Here is a 24564-nt window from a genome sequence, read left to right on the forward strand (position 1 = left end):
TATTTAACATGAATCTCTAATTTGATTTGTGAGAAAACTCTTTACTAATAACAATTATAATTTTAGAAGTGAAATTAATATCCAATTTAATGAACTAAAAATACCCGTGAAAAAAAAAGTTAAAGAAGAAGAAGGTCTCACTTATGTGTAAATGGTAATGGATTGTTGATTGTTAGGAAGTTCAAATAATCACATTTAGGCTTTTCCTAATATTGCACTTGCAAAATGCAATGGCCTCTCTCTTATAATTCTGTTTTCAATTAAAATTCAATGATATCAAATTATTTTTTAAAAAATAATGATTGATCTACTTATAGTGAGGCTTACATATAATTTTTTTTAATATTAGCGATAATGTTTTCAATTAAAATTCAATGATATCAAATTCTCATCGATTACTTCATTTATTTATTTTTTTCTACATTAAACCCTTGGGAGATGCCTGAACTGGAGGTCCTTGTTGGCGGGAGTTAGTCAGTAGATGGGCAGTATTTTATCAAAGGAGTTTACGATTGAAGAAGTGAAACAAACCCTATATCAAATGAACCCAAAGGCCCATGGGTTGGATGGAACTCCAACTCTCTTCTACCAAGACACTACAATAAATGTTACATATAGTACATATAAAAAATGTCACTATAAGTATAATACATGTAGGTATATATCTATTTGGCATAGCTACACACAATTTTAGTATTGATTTTGAATGAGATTTAACAACATATTTTGTGTGTCACTATAACTTATACCCATACTTTTTAACAATATACCAACATATATTATATTTATTGTGTAGGTAAAAGTAGTTTTTAGTGACACATTGTGTCACTATAGGATGTTTGTCACTATATGACAATTTCCTTGTAGTGAGAGTTTTGGCACATGGTAGGTGACAATGTTGCGAGCATGACCCTCAATGTTCTTAATGACTCTAGTAAGTTGGCAGATATAAACAAAGCCTTAATTGTCCTAATTTCAAAGGTAAAAAATCCAACCCTTGCTTTTGATTTTTTGTCTAATTAGCTTATGTTTTGTTGTGTATAAAATTGTCTCAAAAACACTAGCTACGAGGTTGAAAATTGTTTTGTTTCATATTGCTGGCAAGACTCGAAGTGCTTTTGTCCCTAATCACTTAATAACAAATAATGTTCTTATTGCTTTTTAGTGTTTCGATTTTATGAAAAATAAAAAACAAGGCCTAGGGACTAATGGCATTGAAATTGTAGTCCAAATTGATTTTAGTAATTACCTTCTTTCACTTTATTACCATATTGCATATATCATATCAGATTTCACAAATCAACAATCTATAATATTCAAGAAAAAGTTTCTTTTACTTTCTTGAAATTATTTTAATCAATTCAATATGAAATATAACAAGATAATAAGGTAAATAGAGAAATTGCAAAATGATCTATACTGGTTCAGCCATACAAAGGCCTACATCTAGTTTCAGACTTAACTTCTCGCTAAATCCAGTCTTTCTATTATAATATTCTTTACTATAATCAGAGAACACAATCACCTAATCTTGATCCCACAAGATTATACAATCACCAGAATTCTTGCACCTAAAGAATCCACTTGAGAAAACCTATCTCAAGATTTCTCTTTCATTCTTTTTTGAGATACCCTTATCTCATAGAGTCACATACCATAGCATATCTAGCTATACAAAACAAAAGGTTAAAGATCAGAACCTGATGTGTAGATTGATCTTCCACAAAAGAATTGATCAGAAATCGTGAATTTCTTGAACTTTTTTCAAGATAACATCTTTCTTGAATTTTCTTTGCTCTTTGCTTATTCTGAAAAATATTTGATCTTCACTCAAAAATGATTTTCAGATTCTTGAAAATGTTTTTCTTTTTCACTCTTTGATATTGCTAATCAAAATATGTCATCTCTCTTTTTCTTTTTCTCATATATCTTTTAGTTTTCAAAAAGAGTTATATTTATAGAGAAAATAAGATTTCAACAATAAAAACTCGTAATAGTTGTAATCTATTACCAATATCAGGTAATCTATTATCGATTTTTGATGAAAATTGAAATCTGAGAGACAATAACAGAGGTAATCAATTACTGATCCTGGTAATCGATTATCTCACATTCCAAGAACCATAAGACTCATTTTTTAGTAGAGCTAATCGATTACTGAAGTTGGTAATCGATTATCTCGATGATTTTCCAACTTGTTTCACTTGTTTTCACTCAAAAGTCACCATGGTAATCAACTACATGAATAGGTAATAGATTATCACAAAGAGGATGTTGAATTTCACTTCAAAACTAAGTTTCAGTAATCTATTACCTCACATGGTAATCTATTACCTGACTTAATCATGAATTCTTTTAAATGAATTAAGTTCCATTTTATGTCAAAACACATTGTAATCTCTTACATTATGTTTTCACATGAAATGAGAAACATTAAGTTGAAATATGAGTTTTATGCTTTCCAAAACAAGATGTAATTTTGAAATTAATTCATCATAATAAGAAAACACATCCATGCCTAAGTCTAATAACAAGAAATACAATATCCATTTCCATATAGGCTATGAAATACAAAATGAATGAAGCACACTAAACAAAACTATACAAATTTAATGCTAACATCATTAAAACTAAAACTTCTTCAATCTTCATAAAGATCTTCATCAGGGGTTTCAGTAATTGACTTAGTAATTATCTCAGTAATGACCATAACTTCAACAATATACTAAACATTGCCAACTTCCATTTGTAATCACATTGAAAGCCTGATTGCCAAGCTTTCTTAGGGTGGTTCTTTGGATATAAAAAATCATTGGGTTAATCGGAGAACTTTGACAACTAGGATGACAAAAGCTTTTAATAAAGCTTTGCTAACTCGTCAATGGTGGTGCATCATTTATCTTGAGCAATCCCTCTTATTTAGGGTCATGTGTGCCAAATATTATCACAGAACTCACCCCCTATAGGAAAACAAGGGATAAAAGCCAAGTTATGTGTGGTATAATATCATTGTTAGCTAAAGAGATCATTAAGAAGGGCCTGATCTAGAGGATATCAGAAATGGTCATCCAGTTAGAGTTTAGAAGGACAATAGGATTACAAATAGGGTGGATAACATGCTAATTGTGGAGCCAATTAGAGTTATAAATGAGAACTTATATGTGGCAAACTTGATCAATCTAGATTCTAAAAGGTGGGACATGTAGATGCTGACTAAAAATGTTTCCATCTTTGAACAAAAACTTATATTAGCAATTCCTCTAAGGAGTTATTCTCATCCATACACCTTGTTTTGGAGGAAAATTTTTCATGGTAGTTATACTGTTAAATTGGGATATAAAGTTGCTCTAGTTATATGGGAAAGCCATAATGTAGGTCCAAGTTGGGTTCTAAAGATGTGTGGAACGAGATATGGAAAATTAAGGCTATCTCAAGATTCATCAATTTGATGTGAAGGGCAACAAAAAATGTCTTGCCTACTTGGCTGAAACTGGTAAAAAGAGGAACACAACTACAACATGCCCCAGATGTGAGCAAGCAAATGAATCTGTTAGTTACGTTCTCTTATCATGCGAACCGGTAAAACAATGGTGGTTTGCATCATCTATGGCTATTAGGATACACGTTGATGACAAGGCTCACTTCATGGAGTGGTTGTTGTAAATTTTGTAGATTAGAGAGGTAGAAATCATAGCAAAGATAGTTGAATTCCTCTATGTCATATGATAGGCATAAAATTCACTAATCTTTTAGAACAAATTTTTTATCTTAGTTGATGCTCTACATGATTTCCAACATGCATATGTTGACCAAGCTCAAGTTGAAGAATTAGTTTATGTTTTGATGATTACAAAGAGTGTTTCGCATGTTTGCTTTGTGCATTGTGAGTAACTTAGTCATATATTTTGTGTTAGATGATGAAAAGATTTTTAAACTGGTTTGAAACTTGAAAAATTGAGAATTTGAGTTTGTCACTCAAAATAATATTATCCACTTATGATAATTGATTATTTACATTGTGTTTTCTCGTTATAAGAAGCTCACTGTAATAATTGATTATCATAATGCAATAATCAATTATTTCAGAATCAATACTCTATAATAATTTATTATTCCAATAAACAATTAATTAAAGTGTTCTTGATAGGCTTCTAGTTTTATCAAGAATAAAATAATCGATTATTTATAAAAATAATCAATTTTTTTTGTTAGAAAGTTCTATAAATACGAGTCTTTGAACTCAAAACAAAAAGAACTGAATTACTTGTAGCTTTGTGAAATCTCTTGCAAAAAAAACTCTATGAAATTCTGTATTTTCTCTATGAGAATTTTTTTTAATCTTTTGTGAATAATTTCAAAAAAAGGTTCAAGAATCATCATCACCAACAAGAAAGAAAGGCTAAGCTACTTTGACTTTGATTCACCTCTTTAATTGATTCAATATCCAGGTAAAATTCATTCTAAAACTCTCTTTATTATTGTTTTTTAGTAGGTTTTTTAGGATTAAAGGTTTTGAAGTGGATGACTATAAAAGACATTTCTTGGGGTTTAAGAAATGAGTTTATCTTAGGATTCTATAAGCTTATTGCATGTGTGCGTGATTGTGATACTCTAAATCTAAAAATAGTAAAGAAATCTCAATCAGGTTAATTGGGGATTGGATGTGGATTGGATTCTATAAAGATCTTGAAAATAAATTTTAAAATATCCAACTCAACCCCTCTTAGATAAAGTCATGTTTTCTAACAACATTCACCTTTAACACCAACACAACCACTTTAGAAATCACCCATGATAAGTTTTCTTAAGGAAATTTTGACACCTTTATCAAGAATGGAAGAGGAATAGGCTTGGGGGTTATTTTCAAAAACCATATGGAGGAAGTCATGGCTTCAACAACCTCCTGGGGAACCACATTGTTATCGGCCTTTGATAGTAGAAGGATTGGATTTCAAATGGAAAATTTAGTTGGCTAATCAATTGCTCCTATAATGTTTATGTTGAATCAAATTGTCAAGTTCTTGCAAGTAGTTGGAGGAAGGATAGGGACCAGATTTGTACATATGTGGGAACATGATTGTAGAGAAATGATTACTAATACAAACAATAATTTTTTGATACATACCAAAAAGGGGGACATATAAACTAGTTTTTTCTTCTTTGGACAAGGAATAGATGGAGGATATCCCACCTAAGATTGTTTCTAAAGAAACCTATGACTGGGAAGTTTTTTCTTCCTTTGATCCTTGAATGAGATTTCTCCTATTTCAAGAAAAAGGTGAAATATATTATCAATAGATGTATCATATGACATGTGCTCAATTGTTTTGTGTTTTTCTTATTGTTTGTAACGTTCAAAGATACAACAAAATTGTAAATTTTTAATATTTCAAATTGTCAATATTGCACAAAGAATAAGGAAAAATGGAAGTTCCCAGATTATGTAAAATCATTACAAAAGTTCTTTAAAAATAAATAAACAAATTGTTAAAATATGATTTTTATAAATGAAAATTTGAAAAAAAATATATTTTTATTTATTATTATATTTCAAAATTTTAATAGGTTCTTAGTAATGGTTGTTAGTATAATTATTATTTCTTGTCTCTTTAAACAATTTATTTTGCATGTTTGTTTAAGACAACATGAGCATGCAAATTTGGGACACTTGATAAGGAAATTCGACTTGCTGACCTTTGATATGGTTGGCATCTTTATAATTTGATTGTGGAAGAGGAAAGAAATTAAAGGGAACAAAAAAAATAAGTGAGAATTGATTTGAAAAGAAATAGATAAAAAAAATAAAGTGAAATCTATAGTTACTTGGTAGAGTGAAATTAGGTGAAAAGTAAAAGGGAATTGATATTTTAAAATTCTATTTTATATTAGTTAAAATTTTATGTAAAAATAAATGTATACAATTACCATTTTTGTTCCTCTTTATATTCACAAATAGATTTCAATTTACATTTTTTTATTATAAAAATATAGTAGCATAATTAGTTATGCTAGTTGTCATAACCAATTATGCTACCTTAAGTCGATTCATAATGCATTACATTCCAACATATTTGAATATCACTTATGCTACTTAGCTTGCTTCAATTGTACAAACATAATGCATTAGCTTGTTAACATATTTGAATATGTTTAAGGGACTTGACACAAGAGTTTACTTATATAAACAAAATGAAAAAAAAAAAAGATGCACAAGAATTCAAGGAGGTTATATTTGTAATTGTACATCACCTATTCTCTAATTTCCTTCAATTTTTCTCATGTGAGGGGGTAATTCTATAATAGTGGGACCCACTCTCATTCCACACAATTCTTTTTAATATCCTTCCACTAAACACAACTATTTTTTTTATAAAAAAAAAGACCTTTAATCTACTCCCTTCCTCTCAAATCTTTCTTAACCATGTGCTTGGTAGAGGTGGATTGAAGTGTATTTTAGGGGAGGACGAAGGATTGGAGGGGATTTAAGAAAAACATTTATAATAGGTAGGATAAACTTGAACCAACTTGAATCAATCAACTTGAACCCAATCCACTTTCACTCGGCCCACCCGAGTTGAACCCATGGTTTGTCGGGCAACCCATCCCAACCCATCAAATGAGTTCTAATTTTACACATAAAGCCACAAGCGAAATAAGTTGTGAAAAACAAACAACCAATCCAAGACTCCCAACCAGTGGCGGCCCCTAACCCCACCAGTCCCAACCCTGCTAGCCCTAGCCTAACAACCCCAACGCCGCCAGCCTCAACCCCAACATGAGCACCAATGCTACCAACCCCAACCCTAACGTAGCCAACCCTAAGCCTGTCAAACCCAACCTTAATGCTAGTCACACGGCACCATTCGCTTAGCTCACTGTTGTCGAAACCCAAAAAATTCTGATCTTGCCCACAAATGGTTCACTTCTAGATTAAAAATCTCATTAATCAAGGAATGCTTAGATATTAGACTAAACCTTAATCGATGGTTTTGATAAGTAGTTCGTGGGAGTCACCGTTGATGTTTTACTCAAAACATCAAAAAAGGAAAAGGTTTTCAAAAAATGCCAACTTGGACTTTATAACCAGAATTGGGCTCAAGAGTCAGTTACATGCAAGGAAAGTGTTAGGCATCCTACAACGCCCTAAATCAGTACCCTAATGATGAGACTAACGCAATATGGAGTAATAATTTAAATAATTAGTTCCCTTTATTGATGATTATTTACATGCTTGAATTTAAATTTACACAATTTATCCTAAAATGTCTATATGATTGCTTTTAGTTATAAGCTCATTTATGACTGAAGAAATAGATAAGGAAGAAGGGATTCGATGAAAATACCTCTTTGAATGCTTTTATAAATGCCTTGAATCTCATGGTCTTGAGGCACTTTTTGGCTACCTTTCACACTACAATATACCTCATAACTCTCAAGAAATACAAGAAAAATCAGAGAGAGAGAAAAATTCTAACTACAAAGACTTTAATAGACAGTTTATTCCACCGTCTTCAATCCCCGAGCACTATGCACAAGACTTACATTTATAGGCACAAAAATTCACCAGAACGGACCGTTTTGATGCCGAAACGGGCTGTTCTGAAGGATTATATTACAACAAAAATTCAAATTTGGAATGACCCGTTTTGAAACTAGAATAGCCTGTTTTGAATTTGAAATTTACATCTAATAAATTGGGTCAGAATGAGGCATTCTGACCTAGGATTTCTAGTCTTTTTTGGTAGTTCAGAATGGCTTGTTTTGGTTTCAGAATGGCCCGTTCTGGGCTACTAAAACTACCATTCATGCCTTTTGATGCTTTAGTGTACCCTAGGCCCATTTCCACATCAGTTTGGACTTTCTAGGTCCTATGTACTAGTCTATTTAGTCTTCTTCTTTATATAAGCGTCCTGGACAAAATCAGGTGTCTACAGTTGTCACACCTAGCCACACTAGTTGCCTAACCTGTAATTGCCCCTAATCGCACTAGTTTTCCAACCCATAACCGTCTCGAGCTGCATCAGTCACCCAACCTATGGACGCCCCTAGCAACACCAATTTCCTCAGCCTGTGGATGCCCCGACTCTATGAACAACAACCCCACATCATCCAGGCTAATTAGAGTAGGTCGATCCAATCGGTCGTGAGTTATGAGTCTACTATGCTTGTTGGTAGCTGAATGATGGAATGAATTGATTGTGGAACATATTGATATGCTAGTGCGATGATTGATTATGTTTATTGTTTATTTAATTGTGTGTACCATTTTCTCAGAATTTGACTTATAGACATGATATAGCTTAGATGATGCTATATATGATTGCTTATTTGTTTTGATACTTCTTGCTTACGTAAGAAGTAGTGGTTGGGTGATATTGCTCGTGTTGCGAGCATATGTGCAAGTAGAAGTGGATGAAACATCGTGCTAATCAACTAGAAACTATTGGAACCTTAGGTGTGGGTGAGACATTAATTTGTCGAGTTTATTAAGAGTTTACAGTTGATGGAGTTTCTAAAATCTATAGTTGTAGCGATTGAATCTTAAGAGATTATATGTTGAGAATTAGAGTTGAGTGTTCTTAATGAAAGGTTGAAATGTCAGTGATTTCCTTGAGTTTTGGTGCTTGGATGTTGGTGATAAGACTTAGGCTTCAGTTGGGCATGCTCTGATAGGATATGAGCAGCATCTCCGTGATTGTGATAGAGTGTCTGAACCAGACATCTATGAGCAACAACTCCATAATTTATCACTTGCAACTCCGTGATTGGTGAAGATTTAGTGAGACTAATGACTTTGTAACCGATGACTCCACCATTATTGCAACTTCTCTACAATTGACGACCCACCCCTAACTACAAGTTTGTGTATCTTGCTCTAAAGGGTATACTTTTTTTTTGAATTGTTCTAAATATTTGTGGTAGATATGTTTACTGTTTACATATAATTTCTTTGTTGATGATTTTTGTTATGGATGATGTTTCAATATATAGAATGGAATCTGAAACCTATGAGCAAATTGTTGATGTTGGGTTAAATGAAATTCCTCCTATAATTGAAGATATTGATAATTCTAGACTAAGTAAGAAGCCTAAAACAACCACATCTAGAGTTTGGGACAATTTTACTAGAGTTGGGGTAAAAGATAGTAAAGAAAAAAATTAAATGCAAACATTGTGGTCAAGAATATGTTTGTGGTGGTATAAAAATAGGAACTTCATCCATGTTACGTCATTTGCTAAGGTGTGACGTCTTAAAACAAAAACAAAAAAATTGCACAAATTGGAAATATGATAATTGATCAAGTTAACAGGTTGAGGTATAGAAAAATAGACCAAAAACATGTTGAGGAGTTGTTGCTTCTGATATAGCAATAACCTTTGGTTCCCAAATCTTTGGAAGGTTATCCAAGATCTTGAAATTGTTCTAAGCTTCAGAAAACTCAGTTCCTAGGGATTTTAACCCATTGAGAATGGTTTGGAATCTTATAAACATCTCATCAATGATTTCATTCTCCTTCATAAAGAACAACTCATAGTGTCTCTAAAGAGTAACAACTTATTTGAGCTTTACATCTTCAATACTCTTATGAGTTACCATAACGGTTTCCAACATTTCTTTAGCAGTCTTGAAACTATAAAACTTATTGTACTTATTTCTTGACAAAGAGCAAAGTGAGATGTATCTTACCTTTGTGTTGAGCTACAAGATGTTATGCTCTTCGTGTGTGTACTCATTTTTTGGCTTGGTTACAAGAACATCACCACCTGTGATGATCTCTTGGAGGGGTATTAGGTGGAATTGATTAACATTTCCATCACATCCTTCCAATATAGGTAGTCTTCTCCATTAAAGGTTGGTAACCTTGTAAGAGAAACTCTTTCAGTCAGATATTGTTTCCCATCTTAGGATCTTTTCCTTTAACACGATTAGATGCTCAACCTTGTTAAAGAATGATATCTAATACCAAACTATTGAGAAAAGAAAAACACTAGAAAGGGGGTTGAATAGTGTCAATAAAAAAATATTTTTTATAAACAATAAAGTAGTATAAGAAACCTTAACAATGCAGACAAAGAGTTAAGAGCAAAGAACATAGTATTTTTATACTTGTTTGTCTCAACCACCGAGACTACGTTTAGTTCTAGATCAACCTGATCAAGTTTCGCTATCTTTCACAAAGATACAAGTATTCTTTTACAAGCCACTTTTGACTTAACTTATTGTTCTTTGACTTGCCTTTTCAAGTAATTACTCAAGTATTATTTGAACAACGGAGCCTCTCTAGACTTTAAGAATAAAATATTCTTTACAATAAAGCCTCTTTAGGCTTCAAGTAATAACATAAAGTTAAAGTTGAGAAATCACTAATTATTTTCTCTTACTTTCAAGATGTGATACAACCAAATTAAGTATAGAGCTTTTTACAAAAAGAATGAATACGTTTCTATAATCAACATTTTTTTTAATCTTCAAGCTTATTTTTATAGGTATTCCATGAAGATGATTGTTACAAATCCTTGAACATCTCTCATATACGTGCTTTGTCTATCTTCTTCTTCCTTCTTTATAGAAAGAAATGTCCATTAATGCATCAAATGTGAACATTAAATGTATTTCATCAAATTGTCACTTCTTATCTGATAAAGGAGACTACTTATTACATTTATGGTACCAAATAGAAGGAATTGTTGTGTGTATCAATCAAAAATGACTTTTTCTGAGATTTCGTATGCTTCAAGAGATTTTTTTTTCCTTTTTCTAATGAAAAACAGGTCTTCATTCCTTTTTGAAGTATAAGTACCAAAAAAAGTTTTTTATTCTTTGCGATTTGTTAAGAAATAACATGGGTAAATATTATTTGGTTATCAAACATCATAAATGATATATGTTAAATGCATCCATCTTATAGATAAAGTGGTTCATTTGAGAGGCTACAGATCATTATAACCTATCGTCTATTTTAATTTTTTATAGTATATTTTGAAAAACTTTTCTCTAAAAAATGTCCAAGTTTGTTAATATTAAAACTAACACCCTAAGGGATCCAAGATCATCTTTTGATCTAACAATACCTACATTATGAAGTTTATCTTAATCTCATTGGAAATCTAAGTGAATTGTCTACAACTCTTATATTGACCTTAAGCTTTGGTTTTATCATCTACTATACATAAGCTTACAAAAATGACATCATTTAAACCTAATTCAGGCAACTTGACATTTCTTCATTAATTTGATCATAACTTAAGTTCTAAACACTCTTATTGAGCGATTCTAAGGTTATTAGTTAGCTAACACCTATGGCTATAATTCTTATAAGACTACAAATCTTAATTCTATCATTATCATGCCCAACACCAAGAGGTTAGAATTCTCTCGGGAGTTTTGATGCCCAACGGCATGATTTTGCACTTGGCATGATCATGAAGTTTGTACTTGCTCATAAACTTAATTTTTGCAAATTGGAGGCTTCCCATGACTTCCTATGGCCTCCAATTGCTTAATACCACTCATTTAACACTAAAATGAATATTAAAATGATTATATTCATCCTTAACTCAATTAATTAATCAATTTCAATATTATTGCTACTATATGGATCTAAGTATTTAAGGGTTCTCACCTTACTCTAAGGGTTTTTAATGGGATTCAGAATCAATATTTTTTTCTTAAATTGCACAACACAAAGATTTGATTTCACAAGGACATCAAATTCAAGCCAAACAATTGCAATTCTTGCAAGACCATGAATTTAGGGGTTATCATAGTCTCCTTTGAAAATAGAGAGACAAATAAAAATGGATTAACGATCAACTTCACTACCCACAATTATCTAACACTCATAAGCGAAATAATTGTGAATTTTTTTTATAATATATTATTTTTAATTTATATTTACATAAATAATCTATCTTTCATATTATTTATGTAAATATACCAAAATACTATGCGTAGTGAGAAATTGTTTATGCATGAACCGATTTGTGAACGTAAATTTTCTTTTTCAGTTTTCTTAAGCCTCATGAGAAATCGATTTTTCAAAAACCGATTTCTCAACGAGGTTACTCTTTTTCTTTTTTTAAAAAAATATGATTTAAAAATTCTTTTTGGTTAATTTTTTTAAAAACTATTTAAATGATAATTGAAAATTTAAATATAATTATTTTATTATTTTTAATTAACTTGAGTATTTAATTTTTTAATAAAATATAGATATTTTAATATTTTTAATTATTTTAATAATTTCATTTTATTTCAACAAATATATATATATATATATATTAATATTTTTGTGCAAATATTTTTAAAATTATTTTAGTTATAATTTAAAAATTAATATTTTATAATTTAAATATTTCAATTTTATTTAATAAATATTGGTAATTTAATATTTTGGATTAATTTAATAATTTAAAAAATCCCAATAAATATAGATATTTTAATTATAATTTATTTTTAATTGAGAAATTAATATTATACTTATATTTGTAATTTTTTAAACTTTATATAATTTATATTTTTACATTTATAATTAAATATAAATAAAATCGTAGTAAAATTGAGATAATATTAGTTAAACGTACATAATTAAAATAAAATTCCAATAAATTAAAATTACATAATACTACATTTTTGAAAATTACACAACAAAATAAATCAAAATTTAAGATTTTTGTTGGTAAGGATATATTTTTTTTGGAATGACCTACATTTCAACATAGAGAACATCTTTTTGGTTGTCCTAGTTCAACCATATCCATTTCAATACGAATTTAGGATGACTTTGGACGACCTTTTTTATTTCTAATATATTTCGAATTTGGTATGATTTGTGGTTCTTCACAATCCGGCCAATAAGATTCGTTGGGCCATTCACCAAATAATTCGTTATACACATTTGAAACATACTCTAACGTGTATACCTGATTTATGTAAGATTTGTAATTATGGTGAAGATGCTTACATGGAGCAACAACATGGGAGCATGGCATGTGTAGCTTTTGGAATTTCATGCAGTCACACAACTTGTCATATAGTCTAACTGTGAAATTTCCAGTCGATCTTCTTTCCCTTGGGTTAATGGTCTCTTGCACTAGAAAACGTGTACTATATGATCAAATTCAAGGACATGATGACTATTAGCCTTCAATTCTGCATCTCTCATGACCCTATTCATTATTTCAGTATAAACTTGGTCAACCCTGAGTTTAGCATTGACTTCCTTCCCCCTTTGGATGAATAAGGAATTACATCTCTTATAAGTCGACATGATAATTCCAGAAATGGGCAAATTTCTTATTTTTCTAAGAATGGAATTTATTGTCACTGCCAACTTGGTAGTCATGTATCCCCATCATCGGCCACCGTCCCATGCAAGAGTCCATTGTTCTTTTGATATATTATTGAGCCCTTCAATTACACCTTTGGTCTCTAGTTCGCTCCTCAGTGTGTTGTAGTAGTAATTGAATCTCAGTTCAGTCATCCCATAAGTTGTGAAATTAGATGAGCAAAAAATGAACAATTTAGTATTGTTGAAATATGGTCAAACAAATAAAAATAATTAATGATAAGTTTGAAATAAAAAAGAATTACATACCCATGTTGATGATTGATTTTTTTCTTTCTCCATTCTTGAAATGTCTCATGAAGTTTTGGGCAATATGGCGAATACAAAACACATGCACTGAATTATCTAGTGTACAACCACTGCCTTGTCTAGCATAGGCATTTTTTATGGACTTGTGCCTGTCAGAAATTAAGCAAAGGCCATCTTGGGAGCAAACATGTCTTTTTAGGTAATGTAGAAAGAAAAACCATGCATCTACTATTTCACCCTCAACAATGACAAAGGCAATTAGAAAGATTTTGTTGTTACCGTCTTGAGCAACGACCATAAGTAGAGTTCCTTTGTATTTTCCATACAAGAATGTGCCACAACTTGAATAATGGGCTTGCAATATTTGAACCCATCGATACAAGGTTTAAATGTCCAAAATACTCTATGGAATTGAACATAATCATGAACCATCTCACCTTGTTGGTTGTATAGTGGCCTTGTTTGCTTCTCAACAAAAAATCCATTAAGAAATATTGTCATGGCATTGAGCAACTTGGGTAAATCATGGTAAGATTGTTCCCAATTTCCATGTAAGTCTTCAATTGGCTTTTGTTTTGCCATCCATGCTTTGCGATATGAGATTGTGTACCTTTCAGCACTTTTAATGTGTGCTATTATTATTGGAATTGAAATTGATGGATCACGTTCCACCAATGCAAGAATACTTTTGCTAATATATACAGAGCCAAGGTTGACATGATCTTGTGAGATAACAGGGGATGAACAAGAATGTTCATCTGATAGCTTACGAACCTCCCATTTTTGGCTTCTAATAATGATAGTCGCTCTATACCTCCAATCGCATTCATCATTAACACATCGTGCAACAATTAATGTTGGTGACAATTTCTCCATCCTGTAATACAGACCTTTCTTTATATGGTGCATGTTTAAAACATATTGGACTTCCTCCTTTGAGTCAAAAGTCATGCCCAGAAACAGGGTGTCAGGAGCGTACTCAACATCAACATGATCAAGTGCATGTCTATACTCAAGGCCAGTGAAATGTGTTTGTAAATCAACATTATGCATGTGTGATGGGAAATTGAATGTGGTTGAAGATGTGCCTACATGTTGAAGTTGCTATCGAACAAGATCTTGTTCGTCTTGTTCATCATCTTATTGGAGTCTTGCATCGTCGTCACCCTTACTGAAAGGACCGACTTCTTCTTCAGGAACTTCTTCTTCTTCTTCTTCTTCTTCTTGTTGTGGGACTCTAAATGTGAGAAGGTTGGTAAAGGATCCATGTGGTAAAGGATCGTCATTTAGGTATGGTGAGTCATAGGTGCTTTGAAAAGGGGTAGAAACTAGGTGGGTGAGTGAACTTGTGTGTGGATGAAATTTGTGTAACAAAGGTTGGTTTTGATAAGAAGAAAGTTGATTTTCATAGGAATAAGGTTGGTTTTCACATGAAGAAGGTTGGTTTTTATAGGAAGGTGGAAGGCTGTTATTTATTGGTGTGAGATCCACATATAGTTGAGCAGAAGTAAGAAGTTTATGGCTACAAACCATTTGAATCATACCATGAACGTCTTCATCATCGGTAAGCTTGATAGTTCAAAAATTAAGCATTCTTCCACCTATCATTTGTGGATATCAAAAGTAAAGTTGACCAACTGAATGTGGTTGCGGTAAGTTGAGTCTTCTTTGGATCTTGGCTTTCAACGCATTAAGTATGATACGTGGATTAATTAAGAAAAACAATGTGTTAGAGGATACAAAAGTATCCCCTTCGTTTGTTTGAGTGATTTCACCATTGAAGAAGACCAACACATGAAAAGAAGAGAAAGACATTGTAGTAGACAAAGAGTTTGTATATCTGGATTTGAAAACAAGAATATTTGGCTCAATTGCACTCTACATTTGAAACCAAGAATGGTCTCATTTAAATAGAAGGTGGAGATAAGGTTCAATCAATGACACTCATCATTAAAGGTATTGGATTCCTGACATGCATGCATTAATGACACTCTAAATCAATGACATCCTAAATCAATGACATACTGCATAAAGTTATTAGATTCTTGACACGCATGTTAATGACACTCTGAATCAACGACACCCTGAATCAATTACACACTGCATAAAGTTATTAGATTCCTAACGCACATGCATTAACGACACTCTGAATTAATGACACCTTAAATCAATGACACCCTGCATAAAGTTATTGGATTCCTGATGCGCATGCATTAATGACACTTTTAATTAATAAAACTTTTAATCAATGACACTCTACATAAAGCAATTGATTCTTGACGTGCATGCATTAATTGTCTCACTTTTTTGCACTATATATACACTACATACCATCAAACTCTAAACACAACAATTTTATTCTGTTATTGCATTCATCAATTTTTTTGTTCTTCCCCTTCAAGAATGTCTTCTTCATCTTCAACTATGTTGTGGAAACAACACCTCCATAAATCTAATGAAAGTCATCTTATGGTAAGTTAATATATATTTCATAATTTTTACAAGTAATATTGTTCATTACTAACATCTCAATTCTACCATATGCACAGACAACAAGTGGTCAAGTAATTCAATCTTACTATCATTCCATGCCTCCACCTAACCCAAGAATTGAACGTTTGTTGGAGATTGCTAGCTTTGGGGATGTTGCCAAAATTAGACATTTTAAAATTGATGATTGTTTAATAACATCTTTGATCAAGAGGTGGAGACTTGAGACACATACATTTCACCTCCCAATTGGTGAGTGCACGGTCACTTTGGAAGATGTACCACTTCAGTTGGGTTTGAGGATCTATGGCAAACCTGTGACTGGGCCATCTTTTTTTTTACTAGGATGAATTGTGTTATGAGTTGTTAGGCTTCGTACCTCCAAAAGGGGAAGCTCTAATTGACTCAACCATAAAATTAAAATGGTTAAGAGACCATACAATTGCACTACCAAATGAACCCACTGAACAACAATTGCACCAACATTGTAGGACATATATCTTAAGGTTGATTGGTGGTGTAATAATGCCAGACAAGTCAGGTAATAGGCTTCACTTAATGTATTTACCACTTTTGGTAGACTTAGAATGTGTTGGACGATATAGTTGGGTTTCTGCTTGTTTGGCACATTTGTACAGAGAAATGTGTAGGACGAATTTTCCATCGTCTAAGAAAATGGGTGGATGTTTTTTGCTTTTGCAATCTTGGGCTTGGTATCGCATTCCCTTCATCCAACCACAAGTCGAACAGGATATTACATATCCGCTTGCACTGAGGTATGAATAAACTTATATATAACTTTAATACATCAAACAATTATATAAATTGTAAATTTTAATCAATGTATAATTTTTTTAGATGGACAGGAAAAGGCTAAGATTTACGGGGATGCCCCATGGAGATTTACTTGGCTACAGATTAAGATCTAATAATATGAATCATAATAAGGTAATACGATGTCAACTTGTCTCAAACATACTATCTTTAATTAAACAATTAATTTATAGTCCTTACCTTTTTCTTTTTTTTAGTTTTTGTGGATGCCATATAGGGGATTTGAGTCCTTATTACCAACACATGCTTACAAGGATCCTAGAATATGGACTTCTTGCACTGTTTTAACTTCATTTGCAGTTGTAGTCTGGCATCAAAGTGATAGAGTCTAATTGCAATTTGGCTTGTGGCAACCAATCCCCAATGAAGCGCATAATGTTGCTAAAATGCACGAAATTGACATGAGAGGACACAGTAACACCAATTGGACTAAACAACATGCAGACTAGATTTCCATTTGGAAAGACAGTCACAAACATGTTATTTTTGGACAACCACTTCAAGGGCCTCTCCAACACACTCCTAAATATTTGCAATGGTTACGTGAAAATTCAAAAATATTTCTTTATAGCCAATATTCTTCATCTAGTGCATCCACTTCTAGTACACAACACCCAACAACAACAGGATTTCAACAATATTATTCCACACCAACACATACCCCAATAGTTGGAGATAACCAACCACCTTATAGTGTGGAACAATATCCCCAACCTCTTTCAATGAATCCACCATATCATACGCAGCATGAAGAATTCATGAACACCCCACCAATAACAACAACTCCCACAAAGGACTTCATGAGCAATCTTTTTGGCGTCAATATACACACGCCACAAAGTGCATATAATTACATGCAAAACATGAATTTTCCCTCATTTTCTTCTAATCAATCTGAGGTTGGTGAAAGTCCTTCATCGAATCCTCCTATGAGTACTGCTTATATAGAAGATCATGAGGAGCAAATTGAACCACAACAACCACACATTGGTTGTCGAAACCCAACAAGAAACCGACAACCTCCAAGGTGTGGAACTGGTGGACATAGTCATCATTAAACTAGGTTCCTATTATGTAATTTGGTGCATTGTGATTTTGTTGTCATTTTTACTTATTTCATCTCCTATTGTGTTGGGATAAATATTTTAAAATTGTTCATCTTAATGAAAATATTATTTTTTTCCACATGTTTCAAATAAAAAAAATAACTATATTTTTATAATTTTAACAAATAATTTCAAATTATCTATATTTTTTAATAGAAAATAAAATTTTAAATACCTTAAAAATATTATCTTTTTTTAGTCAATAGATTTTAAAAAATTATTAAGATATCTATATTTATTACAAAAATAAATAAATAAATACATTATTTAAAATATTAAAATATCTTTGTTTATTAAAAAAATTAAATTATTAAATTACTTCAAAATATTATATTATCAATATATATTAAATAAAATTGAAATATTTAAATTATAAAATATATTAATTTGTAAAATTAATTTTTTTAAATTATAACTAAAATAATTTTAAAAATATTTGCACAAAAAATATTAAAATATGTACATTTGTTGCAATAAAATGAAATTATTAAAATAATAAAAAAATATTAAATATTTATATTTTATTAGAAAAAATAAATACTCAAGTTAATTAAAAATAATAAAATAATTATATTTAAAATTCCAATTATAATTTAAATAGTTTTTAAAAAAACTAAAAAATAAAAATAAAAAAATCAGATTTTTTTTTTATAAAAAGAATAACCTCGTTGAGAAATCGTTGAGAAAATCCAACCCTAAACCCGATTTCTCATGAGGTTAATAAAATTGAAAAAAAAATTTATATTCACAAATCGATTGATATAAAAATGATTTTTTACTGTGCACAATACTTTTATATATTTATGTAAATAATGTAAAAGATAGATCATTTATGTAAATATAAATTAAAAATAATATATTATAAAAAAAAGTCAATAATTATTGCATATAAACATAAACATATGATTTGAGAAACTGATTGATAAATTAATTTAATTAAAATTTAGAAAATATCATATAAATTTTTAAATATAATTATTTTAGGTAAAATTGAAAACTTAAAAAACTATTTTAAATTTTTTTATTTTTATCTCAATTAATTAATATTTAATTAAAACTGAAATGATTTTAGTTAAATTTCTACAATTCATTTTTATCTTATTTTTAATTTTAGTTATATATATATATATATATCATTATTGAATATAATTATAATTAAGATTTCACGACCGAGCTTTTCTACACCTTTAACGTACTTTCTCAAGTCCTGTTACTCTCTTAATCATAGCTATATTAATAATAAGAATTTTAATTCTAATGCTAATAATAATAAGGACTGTTCAAAAGGATCATTGATCAAATATATTTCTGATACACAGGTTCTATTTTCATTACAAGTGTAGAGCATATTCTATATCTAATAAAACAAAATATTCTCTCACCAAAAGAAGTCTAAATCCATGAGCTAAAATTTGTAACTTTAATCCATGTTCACTTGAAATGAAGTGTATATTTAATATTTTCATTTCCAAAGCACCCTAGAAAGAGAGACACAATGCAGGTTCTTTCTTGTGGCTGGTTATCCTTATCTAGGCCAGTTGCTCCAATATTTAGTTACTTTTGAGATTTTTCTTTTCATCTGTCTTGTCTCACCCTGTTGTGTCCTTTTCCCAAGTGCTGTAACTGTAAGCCTTCCCCACTCTCCCTTCAAAACAAACTTTGCAGACAATGCTGTCAGACACCTCTCTTTCTCTCTCCCTACGTTTCTTATCTTTTACTATCTTTCCATGTTGTTCTTACACCTACACTTTAATTTTTTTTAATATATTTTTTTTATTAATATAAATATTTTATATTATTAATTAATTAAAAATTAAAATCATATTTGCAAGAACATTCACCCCTTAAAATCATATTTTACACACACGCATCTCACTTATTTTTATTTTATTCATTTATTATACGGTGACTCATACATGTAATAATTAACTAATTGAGCATGTCACTTATTAAAACAAAGGGAGTTTATATTATTAAGTAAATAATAAAACAGGGAAATAATATTTGCTTAAAATGTAGATGAAGTGGGAGAATTATTTGCCAAGATCTTAGAGGAGATATGAATAAATAAATACTCTTAGTTTGATCCGTAGTTTTAGTTTTACATAAAGACTTTGCAGCAGATATTAGAAGGAAAGTAAATGGCAGAGCCATCTGCAAAAGTCTACACAGTACAAACCAAGAAATAATTATATGATATTTTTACTCTCATATATTATATTAATCATAAGTAGTAAATTAAATTCTTTAGTTTTAGTAATAAGTAATAATTATTAAAATTTAAAATTAATTTTTTTATAACTTTTATTTATAGCCAATATTAAATAACAATATTTAAAATAGAGAACTTTTTCATATAAAATTTAAATTTATAATAAAATTAATTAAGAGTAATTATATTAATAGAATAATTATTTTATTTTATTTATTCTTTTTATTTCTATATTAATTTAAACTAATAATCGCACAAATTACTAGAATATTATTCTCTCTAATATTAATAAAGGAGACTTGCGACTTTTTCTACCAGAATAAATTCACTTAACTATCTTACTTTTTTTTAAATTCATCGGAGAATTAATTTATTTATTATACTCATTTTTACCAGCATAAAGGACAATGTTCTGTGCCTAATAATTTTTTCCTAGAAACCTGGTTTTCACATATCCAATGTTTATAGGCGACCAAACCAAAAGCATTTGCATTTCCAATCTCAGCACTTACCTCTTTCTCTCTCCATGGACTTAAAGTTAACACAATGGAGAAAGCAGCACGAGTCAGAGTCAGAGTCAGAGCAGCATCATTCTCCAAAACTCCTCCATCCACCACCACTCCCTCTTTTTCTACCTCAACTCTCCACCAGTAACATTTCTGATCTTTCACTTCTTTCCTTTTCAAACATTCTTTTCTTCCCTCGCTTGTTTTTCAACCCTCTTCTTTCAACTGTGATGTTAGGGATGGAAAGTTGTTTCAGCTTTGCACAGTGGCAAGAGCTTGAGTTGCAGGCTCTCATATTCAGCTACATGCAGGCTGGTGTTCCTGTTCCTCCTCAACTGCTCCAACCCATCAAGAAAAGCTTCCTTCAACACCATCACCCTGCTTGTAAATTTCCAACCCCATTCTCCACTTCCAATTTGCTAGTATAAAGTTTTGTCCTTTTCCATTTGTTAGTATGCTTTGAGGTGTTGGTGTGGGGTATGAAAGGTTTCTTTTTTAATGCTTTATGCCCATCAAAGTTGCTCCTTTTTTGATGATTTTGGGACCAGTGATGGAATCAGGGTGCTGGGGAAGAGCAGCACTGGATCCGGAGCCGGGGCGGTGCCGGAGGACCGACGGCAAGAAGTGGCGGTGCTCGAGGGACGCGGTGGCCGGTCAGAAGTACTGCGACCGCCACATGCATCGTGGTCGGAACCGTTCAAGAAAGCCTGTGGAAGTGGAACAACGTCATGCTACTTCATCCTCTGCTTCATTCAACCGCCCTTTCATTCAGCTCAATCAAAGGTAGCAGTTATTGTCATTGTGAAATTTTGTTCATTCTGTTTTCAAGTTTGTTTGAGTTTCAACTATGATAATGAAATGTGAATTGGTCAACGACCATCCCTTGGAAAAGGAAAAGCTAACAGTTCAATGAACGAGTTTCATCTAATCTGGGGACACACATCGTTTTACTTTCACTGTATCATTTTATTTTTTTTTACAATATTAATTTTAAATTATCAAAAAAGTACTGTATTAATTGTCTCAAGAAACTGTAGCTGTAGCGTGGTACAGAGTAGTTCATAAGGATAAAATGCTCTTGTTACCAGAATTTCTACCATATAACTAAAGACAAAACTCACACTGTTTGTGTTGTTTTTAAGTGACTTTGCTATTTAATGGGATATTATATTATGCATTTTCTTGAGGTGAAATATCTATTCTGATTGTCGAACTATTTAATGTCAAAGGGTGTTAACAAAGTAAAACTCTAATTTTAATATGCAAAAAGTACCGACAATACCCATGATACTTTGTGCAAGTTTTATCCATGTAAGAATTGATACAGGCAATTGTTCTCTCTAGATGTGTACCAAGTAACATCCAAAAGGCGTGGTTGAAAATGGATCCTTAATGAGTAAATAATGAACCTATAAGTGTGATGTGATGCATAAATGGTAGGGAACCCTCGCTGATGAGGACCTAGTTGCTATGTCTCATATTTACATGGAAAAAGATGGAGTCTTTATTGTGCATAGTATAGCCCCAAAGTTTCTTGTTAGACCAAATTTAGAAACAACGTTATCCTTTGTTCTACAGCCACATTTTTCTTGTCCCTTTGTCCTGCAATGCCCTTGCTTGATAACCAATTTTTTTTACTTCTGTAGTTCCTCTTGGACCAAGAATGAGAGCAAGAATTTGTTTGAAAAGCATGATCATGTGGATGGGGATGGAAAATCTGGTGGGCATGTCCTGAGGCATTTCTTTGATGATTGGCCAAAGCCTGAAAATGGTGAAAGCAATAGTGGCAGGAGCAACTCTGGAACATGCCTCTCTATGGGAATCACTTCCTCGGATGTGTCGTTGAAATTGTCTACTGGTCATGGAGAGGACACGTGCCACGTGGCTTCAGTGGGAGGACCACTTGCAGAGGCATTGAGATCATCCACTTCCACCTCCACTTCTTCACCAACCAGTGTTCTGCTTCAGTTGCCTCCTAATTCTGCGTGAAGTTTGTGAGAACTTTTGGGTTACTTCGGAGAATATTCATGGGCATGTATGTTGACAGATAGAGAGAGAAATACCTTCAACTTTTGGCATGATGTCTGATTAAGGAGAGAATAGTATTAGTTCTTCCAGTTAAGTGAATAACCAAATTTACCACTTGTTCACCTGATAATAATGATAATTAGGAAACAAACATCTACTAATAATGAACAAGTTTATTAGTCAAGAGTACTACTCCACATAGCATATAATTAAGGTTTCTAAAATAAACAGATAGATGCATCCACATAGGTTCTCCTTTGTACAAATATTTTTCATTTTCACCTTTTATTTCTCTCAACTAAATGCATCTACTTTTTCTGGCTTTGAATACTATCCATTCTCTAAACCAATGGATATCCAATAAATATTTTCGTTGGTCCATTGACCATCCATTACCTAAAACTAACAAGTCCAATAAATTGATTAATACATTTAGATGGATTTGATAGGATTTAAACACCGATAGCCAACAGATTAATGGATTCAATTGCCAACCCCATATTAATTTATAATTGGCAGGCTCATAATTGAAAACCAAGCATAAGCAATAGGTAGAAAGAATAACAATGCTGAGCAACGCTTAACAAAGTAGTATAATAGCATCATACCATTTTAATAAGACCAAAAACAATACAACTGTTAATAAGAGTACCATGCCATTTTAGTAGCTGTAACAACACAACCATCAAAGAGGAATCCTCCAATGTCAAGATGAAAAAACTAGAAACATCGTGCATTATATTGTTACTATTATTTCAAGAACCAGAGGTACTGATGTTAGTTTTGTAGCTATATAATAATTAACATAGCCTACGTAGTGATACACAAGTCATACCGCATATTTCCTTGTTTATAAATAGCCAATTCTGTAATCTGGATGGTTGTTGGTCCAATGAAAATAAGGGCACGTTTTTAGTAAATTTCAGTAGCTTCTCAGCACATTTTTTTCTCTCTCTGCTCAAACCAAAAACAACAGGATTAGCTTCAATAGGAGTGGGTAGAAGAGGGGGCATTCTTGGAAAGAGGAATATCTCCTTAGGTATGTTGTAATTCAATAAAAAAATTATTCTTCCTCTTTTCCTTTCTGTTCTTCTCATCTCTGAAAAATAATCTGTTTTGGGTTTTTTAATAGAGAAGTTTTCAAAAATGTTTCTAAACTTGTATCCAAACAGGTTCAATGTCACTTGAAAATCGCTTGCTGTGTAATTTTACTTAAATTACTTAAGTAAATGATTTTTTAAACCGGTAACATAAAGTAGAAAGAAAAATAAAACCAGTGCAAATGACTGGGCATTAGATATTAGTTAGATTATATGTATCTTGGACATTGAATGACATGAAACTTGGTAGAAGTTGAAAAGAAATAAGCATATGGAGAAAGAAGGAAGAAACTAAAAGCAAAAGAATACTAAAATTCCAAATAATGAATTTAAAGACAAGAAATATATATAGAAAGATCAAGGCATGATGAACTCTGTATTTTGTTCCCTTACTATAAAGATGATTTAGCTTCCATGTGATTCGGAAATAGAATCCCAAACAAAGAAATGCCATCAATCTAATTGGTTCACTCAGAAATCATTGTTGAATAAAGAATCCTTATATACATAAAGTTGAGAAATGCTACCAGCCAATCAACAAGAAAACCAAAATATAAAGCAAGCAGAACAGGGTACTGTTGCCATTTTTGCTGCTAAGAAGTTGTAAATAATGGTCACATTATTTGCCTGCATTTAGAAAACTGATATTGTTCCCAGGAACTAAGATGCCATTAGGATGTGATGTGATAT

At 31.5% G+C, this 24564-nt stretch overlaps 1 protein-coding gene across 1 annotated transcript; it reads left to right on the forward strand.

The window, feature by feature from the left end:
- Positions 1-20685: 20685 nt before the first annotated feature.
- Positions 20686-23107, forward strand: LOC109819355 (growth-regulating factor 3). Its single transcript, XM_020385064.3, has 4 exons — positions 20686-20890; positions 20984-21130; positions 21295-21529; positions 22393-23107. The coding sequence occupies exons 1-4, from the start codon at positions 20767-20769 to the stop codon at positions 22733-22735; spliced, it is 849 nt and encodes a 282-aa protein (XP_020240653.1). The 5' UTR covers positions 20686-20766; the 3' UTR covers positions 22736-23107.
- Positions 23108-24564: the final 1457 nt, after the last annotated feature.

This window comes from Cajanus cajan, chromosome 7 (genome assembly GCF_000230855.2).
Source record: "Cajanus cajan strain Asha chromosome 7, NIPB_CcT2T_4, whole genome shotgun sequence".
Lineage (NCBI taxonomy): Eukaryota > Viridiplantae > Streptophyta > Magnoliopsida > Fabales > Fabaceae > Cajanus > Cajanus cajan.